The sequence below is a fragment of the Natator depressus genome, chromosome 4 (genome assembly GCF_965152275.1).
Source record: "Natator depressus isolate rNatDep1 chromosome 4, rNatDep2.hap1, whole genome shotgun sequence".
In the NCBI taxonomy this organism is placed as follows: Eukaryota; Metazoa; Chordata; order Testudines; family Cheloniidae; genus Natator; species Natator depressus.
Genome location: NC_134237.1, coordinates 78831520 through 78839978, shown reverse-complemented (window position 1 = coordinate 78839978; position 8459 = coordinate 78831520). Strand labels below are relative to the sequence as shown.

At 43.6% G+C, this 8459-nt stretch overlaps 1 protein-coding gene and 1 pseudogene across 1 annotated transcript; both read left to right on the top strand.

The window, feature by feature from the left end:
- The first annotated feature begins 5004 nt into the window (after positions 1–5004).
- Positions 5005–5673, top strand: LOC141985893 (claudin-22-like). The gene has a single exon (XM_074950075.1). The coding sequence runs from the start codon at positions 5005–5007 to the stop codon at positions 5671–5673; it is 669 nt and encodes a 222-aa protein (XP_074806176.1).
- Positions 5674–7184: 1511 nt separating this feature from the next.
- On the top strand, positions 7185–7721 carry LOC141986957 (claudin-22-like; annotated as a pseudogene).
- The last annotated feature ends 738 nt before the right edge of the window (positions 7722–8459 follow it).

Sequence of the window (8459 nt, the reverse complement as noted above, 5' to 3'; positions counted from 1 at the left end):
TCCAAGCTCTGCCCACAGAATAAGCTCTCGCCACAGGAGACAGGACTCACAATAGATTGTGCTGTTGCAGAAAATATGATCCCACATGCTCTGTGGGCTCCTTGAGCTCATCTCCCCCTTACTGGGGTCCAGGTACTCCCATGGGCTCAGCTGGACTCCTTGAGCTTGGCTGCCTTCTCAGCAAGGCTTGGATGAACAGGCGGCTGGTGAAAATATTCTTTGTGGGGTTTGTGTAAAACTGTCAGGCCGTGCTCTCCAGTGCACGGGGGGCAGGAGATCACTGCGTATGTCATGGCCTGGTGTGGAGAGGAGGAAGTTGGCGAGCGAGTCCACCACGCACTCACCCCAGAGCAGAGGCTCCTGACCTGCTGGGCTGGGCCTGGGTTCCCACTCTGGCTGGTAGCTCTTGCCATTTTCACCTTTGCTGTGGTGGGCTCCGCCAGATGGAGGGACACCCACTAGCCATCTGACCACCCCAAGAGAACAAGGAGGTGACAGGGACAGGTGAAGGGAAAGATCATCAACCCCACATAACACTCTAAAGTGAAGATGGGATGCTGATGCCAAGGAGTGAGAGGCCCTATGTGGGACTTCCTGGGTGAGCCATCGGGGACTGGAGCAATTGAAGAAGTCGGGGGTTGGTGCTGCCAGGAGTAGAGGGGAGGTTTTAAAAGGTGGGTGTATTGGGGAATGGGGTTTGGGGGAATGGTGAGCAGAGGGCTTGGAGAAGGGTTTTGGCAGGGTGATTTATGGAGCATTTATTTGGGAGGTTGTGACGGGAGGGGTTTATTTGTGATGTGTGTTTGTGTGATGGGGGTTGGTGTGGTGGGATAGGTGGAAGGCTGTGGCCAGAGGAAGTTTGGTGGCGTTGAGGTTTATTTGGGGAGGGGGGAGAAGCTTGGGTGTTTTTATCTGGGGATGAAGTAGCAGGGGGCTAGATGGGTTTAAGCAGGGGCTGGGTGGGGCTGTGAGGGGTTTGAGGGAAGCAGGGGAGAGCTGTGGGAGGGGCAGGTTGCGTGGCTATGACAGGGAGGTTGGATGGGGGCCAGTGGAAGGGCAGGGTCAGGGGTTGGGCTGGGAGCAGAGGGAGCTGTGTCCTGGTGGCCCCAGCTGGATCCCCTCCTCTTGAGCCTCTTCTGTCCTCCATCTCGCTCATCTCCCTCTCTGGTACCAGCTCCACTCATGGGCACCAGACAGAACTGGCTTGCTGGGGGCACTCAGGACAGACTTTGCCCCCAGCACGACGCTGGGCTCTCAGGACTCTCCCTCCTCATTCTGCTGCTGGGCAGCCAGGTGGTGCAGCACTGAGCTGGCCCTGGCACTGCTGGATCTGCAGAGCTGGACTGCACATGAAGGTGGCAGGATCTGGCCCCCCTCTAGCCCTAGCCAGCCACTGCCTATGTTTGTACACGCCACTGGGCTTCTTCACTTGCTTTTGGGGCCCCCTTGCCCCTCTGGGCTCTGCTAGGCTCTTTCTTGATTGGAAAGCTTGGAGAAAAGTGGCAGCTTTCTCAAGTCTTTCGAGAAGTGCCAAAATGAGCTGCCACTTCCAGTAGCTTGTGCAGATTTTCATCCTATAGCTCTCCTTTCTTATGTGCTTTGATGAGCAATGAAAGAGTTAATACTTGAAGTGACAATGTAATTTTCACTGGGTACTTGAGAGGTGGCAGAGGTTGCCTGAGCCCGAGCTCTGGTGGAATGGATCCTAATCTGTACAGGTGGGTCAAAATGGGTCACCCCGTAACATGTCTTATAACCCGGGACCTATTGTGACAGTGTGAGTGGAGATTGGTTGGCCCTTCATTCTGTCAGTACGCGTTAGGGAACAGTTTTGGAGAATTCCTAAATGACTTGGTTCAGTCTGGATAGTAAGAAAGAAAGCTTGATAATATCCAAGGCATGAAGTTTAGCTCCTCCAAAGTGGAGTGAGGTTTGGGGAAGCATACAGCTAAACGGATCATCTGATTAGGATAACAATCAGAAATTAGAAATTAGTAACCTTAGATAAGGGCATCAAATCACTTGGTTCTTTTGGAATATTATATAAAGTAGCCCCACCGTAAGGGTTTACATCTCGCTTATTCTTCTGTCTAAGGTTATGGCCACTAAGAAGGCAGTCTTTATAGATAAGTGGTACAAAGAGCAGACTTCCAAAGGGCAGACTACCAAAGGCTCAAAAGGCGGCTCCATCAAACTTGTTAAAATGGTACTGAGGTCCCAGAAGGGCAGGGTCTCTGCTTCGTGGGAAAACATGAATGAGACCCTTGAGAAATCTAGCCGCTGTCGGATGAGACAACAGTCTGGCCTTCCCACCGGAGGATAGTGATCAGAGATAGGTGCCAGATGCACTGCAAGGGAGCTGATGGAGAAGGCCAAATACTTTAACGTGAGCAGGTAGTCCAGGGATGGCAGCCATCAGTGCTTCCAAGAGAGACAGATGATTCCCCGATACCCAGATAGAGAGCCTCTTCCATTTAGCAGCACAGGTAAGACTGGTGGAATCCTTTCTGTTGCAGGCTAGGATGTGTTGTGGTGTAACTCGTTTTCCACAACAGATGTACTGAACTATTAAAAAGCAGGATCGATCAGTGGATGTTAGCTAGCTAGCATCCAGGCTGTGAGGTGAGGGGGCCTGGGGCTGGGTGCAGGATTTGTCCCCTTCAACTGCGAGATGACATCTGGGAGCGTTGAGAGCGTAAGTGGGGGCCGTGTTAATAGGTTAATGAGATCGGCAAACCAAAACTGTCTGGGCCACGCCCTCATTTGAGATGCATTGTTTGATCTTGAGGGAATTAGAGGGTAAGCATACACGAGTCCGGATAGCCGTAGGATCAGAACGACATCTGACCGGAAGCTGGAACTGGATCCTCCTCTGGAACAGAACCTATGGCGGTTGGACACAAAGAGATCTAAACTCAGGCACCCCCAACCTGTGCAAGATGTCTTGCAGAATGGAGTCCTTGAGTGGTCCTTTGTGGTTGTCTGAGTATTAATGAGGGGGATGGTGCCCTAAGGTGTTCTGTAGGCTACGAAGGCGCAGGGGCCCTGTCATAAACACACAGCTAAGGGTATCATAAAATCCCTCCTTTACCTGTAAGGGGTTAAGAAGCTCAAATAACTTGGCTGGCACCTGACCAAAAGGACCAATAAGGGAAGAAGATCCTTTCAAATCTGTGGGGGAAGGTCTTGTTTGCGCTCTCTTTGTTTGTGTTCTCTTGGGACAGAGAGAGGGACCAGGCAGGAAAAAACCCTCTCCTAAAACCCTACCTGAAATAAGCAGCTAAGATTACAAAAATTCTAAGTAAAGCAAGGAAATGTGTTAGCTTATCTTTTGTTTTAGCTTGTGAATGTTCCCTATGCTCAGCGGGAGGTTTATTCCTGGTTTTTGTAACCTTAAAGCTTTGCCTAGAGGGGAATCCTCTGTGTTTTAAATCTTATTACGCTGTAAAATTACCTTCCATCCTGATTTTACAGAGGTGCTTCTTTTACTTTTGTCTTTATAATAAAGTTCTGCTTTTAAGAATCTGATTTGTTTTTAGTGTCCTAAAAACCCAAGGGTCTGGTCTGTGCTCACCTTGTTTACCTATTTGGTTTGGGGATTGGGGGCATATTTTGGGGAAACAGGAACGCCAAGTGGTCCTTTTCCTGAATCTTTGCCTAACTCACTTGGGTAGTGGCAGCAATACTGTCCAAGGACAAGGAAGAATTTGTGCCTTGGGGAAGTTTTTAACCTAAACTGGTAGAAATAAGCGTAAGGGGTCTTTCATGCGGATCTGCACCCCAGAGTACAGAGTGGGGAGGGAACCCTGACAGGCCCATCGGTGTGACACTGACTGATGTACTTTTCCTCAAGGGGGATCACTTCCTGACACAGCAGCAACGAGCAAGTTCCTCCCTGTGTGTTGATATAGTACATTGCAGTGGTGTGTCCATGAGTAGCTGTACTGTGCCAGGAGGAAAGCTATGCAGAACAGCCCTCAGTCAGGATGAGAAAAAATAGATTTCAGAGAAGCACATACCAGGGCAAAAGCATGATGCTATATATGGGTTCCATGATTTCCCACTGACCCTGCTTATTTAGGGCCTCATATGGGAAGGTGATGAGCATTTCCTACCACCAGGAATAGGAAACAACCTCAGCACCCACTAACTTAAATTGGAGTTGAGCAAATACTCAGCACCTTGCAGGACTAGGCCCAGAGAGTACAGGGGACAACTTCCACTGATTTAAAATGGTCACAGCTGCATTTTCTTCAGTTTACAACAACTGAATTTCTGCTCTGAATTCATTATGATGGGTGGGAGTCTAGAATTGTAATGGATTGCTTTCTTTATGGCACTTTGATTATTTACTCACTTCTCCTTTGCCCCTTAAATGGGTCAGACGTTAAAAGAAGCCCATTTTAAGAGAAACAAACATAGAAAAAATGAAACATACAAGGACCTTTTACAGAGAGTCTTCCCAGTGCTTGTGACATAGAACAAGAGAGTGGAGAATAAGCCACTGTGTATGTTGAGGAAGTCTAAGAATAAAGATTATAGGGAAACAGTCTACCTTTCTTTACAAGGCCTCGATTTACATCCCTGAAATGTCAAGTTTTGCTATTACAATGAAGTCCTGTTGAGGACAGAGCTGGCTTTTTATCACCACTTAAAATCTAATTAATCCGTATTGAAGCACAAAGATTTCTGTTGTATTTTAGGGTGAGGGGTCATAGAGCCTTCTTTGTTCATCCGCAGACTTGTAATCATCAGGCACTGGAAGGTAACAGATCAAATCTTGATCAGAAAGCCTAACCCATGGTTTAGCAGAGTCCTTCGTCCTTTACATGAAACATTATATTCATGAAGAACAAAAAAGTGTTTCAGAGTTTTCAAAGGGTTAATATCTAAGCTTATATTCAGGGCACAAAGAACTAAGATCATCATAGCTCCAACCACCACAAAAGGTATCAGCCCTTAGAGAGACGTTCCTCCTAAAGCTTTTTGGACTGTGCTCTTCTAATGGCTTTAGTCTACAGAACTGTGATGCAATTAAATGGCATTTTTTTCTCTCTGTTTGGATGGTTTCTATCCTGTCTCACTACCTATTTACCTGACTGGAAAAATCTCGCTTTAGAGTTAAATGAATTCGAGACCTGGACCATGGGACTCTGGCAAATTTGTGTTTCCCAAGAGGAAGGGGGAATTCAATGTAAGGATTTTGATTCTTTCTTGGCTTTGCCTCCAGAGTTTCGGATTTCTAGGATTTTGATGTTTGTTTCAAATGGATTAGGACTTTTGGGCTTCTTCCTTTCAGGTTTTGGGTTGGACTGTTTGAAGATCGGTGAAAGACAACAGGAACTAAAGAAACGGCTACTACTGCTTGGAGGAATACTCTTCTGGATATCAGCAATTACAGTCATGGCCCCAGTTTCTTGGGTTGCTCACACTATAGTCGAGGAAAATTTTGATGAGAATATCCCAGAGATTATTCCCAAGTGGGACTTGGGGGAAGCACTGTTTGTTGGCTGGTTTGCTGGAATATGTCTTATACTAGGAGGGTCACTACTTAATTGCACTGTCTGTTCAAAGGAAGTCCATCCATCCTCAGTCCATTACACAGTAACAGAAATGCAAGATCACTGTCAACACTTGGAAACTGAAAATAGTCCTGAAAATCTAGGAGTTTAAGTAGTACAGACAGTCTTCTCTTTCTTTTCAAAACTCTAGCACAAGGCAGAAGCTTGTTCCAATAATGATTCAAAGGACTCTTTGTTACTTAGCTGATTCACTAAAGTTGTGTGTCTAATTCTTTCTTCCTGTAATTGTTCTTTCAAAGTGGTGTCGTCGCTCTGGGGGGCAAAACTGTTTTGTTTCGCAGCAGGACATTAAAGCTATCATGACGGCATGGAAGAACCACTACTTTGTTTTGCTATTAAAGCTGAACTGTAGACCCCCAAAATGTATAAGGTTGCTCTCTCATATGTTGGTTAAGAGCCAAAAATGTTAAGTTTCCTTTTCATATGAAGCCAATTAAGTGGAATTCAAAGGCTTTGACTCCCTATGGCACAACCATCCACCTATCTGATCCAGTAACATTTTCATGATCTAGAGTATTTCCCACCTCTACAAATACCCTCAAAATACTTGTACTCTGGCTATAGACTTTTGCTACAGAGAGAAGGAGATCTCTGTGTAGGAACTGTGTTTCTTTATCCAGGAAAATTCCCAAAACCCTAAAAAGACTGGCAGAGATCTCGTTTTTTTTTAAAGCACTCTTAGTTTCTTAAAAATGCTGCATGTAATTCACCAGCATCACAGGCCAGTGTCCCAAAACAGCTAGTCGTTTGTTATCCCAACCTACTATGGGGAAAACAAGACACAAAAGTTAACCTGGATGTTCCGGCACCTGCATATTTCAGATACAAAGAAAAAAATTAAAGAGCCAGGGGTGGCTGAAAAATACCTAGTTGAAAGAGTTAATCTGCTCATAAGCATTTGCTATTTTATAGAGTATAGAAACTGAGTTTTTAATCATGAATACTTGAACGGCATTCAGTGAAAGATTTCGGTTAAACTTTTATCATATATAGCAGTTCTTGTACATGTAATTAGTCTGCTTTTAAACAAATATACTTCTTAAAACTTCGTAAAATAAATGCAGTATTTCTCACAGGCAGACAACCTTATTTGTTAAGCTATATAAAGTTTGCATGGGCTTATCCAAATATACGGAACGTGAATTATTCAGGTTATGAATTATCCTCCCAAATAATGAGTTAATTAAAAACATCCAGAACTATTAAGACTACTTAGTGAAAAGGGTTGGAGTATTGTTACCCCAATAGTGATAGAAAGGGCACTATTATTGAGTGTATGCTTTTCTGTTCAAAGACCAGCTATTTTCTGAAAAGCAAAACCAATGGAATATGAGCCCAGCTCCAGCCACATCTTTGAAATACTGATTTATCACGTTATTTCTCTATACTCAAAGCAAATCCACAAGAAACCAGATAAAACGAAATCTGTCAAAAGTCCTTTTACGAAATAGCATATAAAAGGAGGGAATTATTTCACAGCTTACAAAGTTTATATTTAGCGCAACAAGCACTAAACAGAAAATGTATCTGTAGTAGCTGGTAGAGATATTCCTGAAGCGTTTGGACTCTATTATTAAAATGGATTTAGCCCACATAAGTAGGATGCAATTAGCTGGAATTTTATTATTTTTGTTAGGATAGGTTTTTACTGGTGCTTATAATAATTTGTCAGACTGGAAAAATCTCAGTTTGGGTTTAAATGAACTGGAGACCTGGGCCATGGGACTCTGGCAAACCCGTACTGTTCAAGACGAATCAAGAGGAACACAGTGTAAGGACTTTGATTCTTTATTAGTTTTGCCTGCAGAGTTCAGGATTTTAGTGTCTACATCGAATGGGCTTGGGCTTTTGAGTCTCCTGATCTCTAGTTTTTGGACTGCCTGAAAAGGGGAGCTTCACAACATGAACTAAAAGAAACGACTGTTTACTGCATAAAGGAGTACTTTTAGGGATATCTGGAATCTGAACCTTACCCCCAGTTTCTTGCGTTACCCATGTTATGGCACAAACATTTTGGAATGAGGCTATTCTGGAGATTGTCCCAGATGGGAATTCGGGAGTGCACTATTTTCTGGCTGGTTTGGTAGATTCTTTGTGATACAAGGAATCATTACTTATATGCACAGGTTGTTCAGCTAAAGATCACGAATAGTCAGTTTGTTATGCAGTGGCAGAAATTCAAGATACTTATCAACTTTTGTAGATCGGAAATATAGATCTGAACGTTTAAGAGACTTTAAGAAGGGCAGATATCCATTTCCTTTAAAACTCGACTAGAAGAATCAAACTTTTCAGTTCAGGATTTGTAGGTTTATCTGACACAGACGAACCACCTCACCTACAAGGTGTTAGATTTTTAAAAAACTTTGTTATTCCCTTTAATCACCAAGTTAGAACACTGCACCCTTCCTGCAAGTCCGGTAAACCATTTTCATGTTCATTGTGGAGAGAAAAAAACAATTGAAACTTAACAGTGATTAGACTAATTACTTTGGTTGTGTCTGCTGATATGATAATACAGTTTATGACTGTGCAGATCTGGTAAATAAAATACAAAATCATAATATATGGATGTTTAGTTTAAAAAGTTACCACACATTTTCACGTGTTGATCAATGTATCTGTCATAGAAAAATAACTTACTATGGATCTAAAGTATGAGTTCTGGATTTTCTATTATGGAATATAGGCTTGATTCTATTCAATTAAATGGAAAAAAAAACTCCCAGTGACTTAATTGAGCAAGAATTTTTTCTTTCACTTACGTATTTCCAACACTCAAGAAGCCTAAATATTTTGCATTGGTGGATTTGCTGTGACAAGAAGGTAATGGGCAAGAAAGTTCTCGGTGTCCATTAACAATGTTTATGCAAGACC

What these genes read in the sequence shown, in the direction of transcription:
- LOC141985893 (XM_074950075.1), top strand. Translation starts at nt 5,005, where the DNA reads ATGGCTTTAGTCTACAGAACTGTGATGCAATTAAATGGCATTTTTTTC.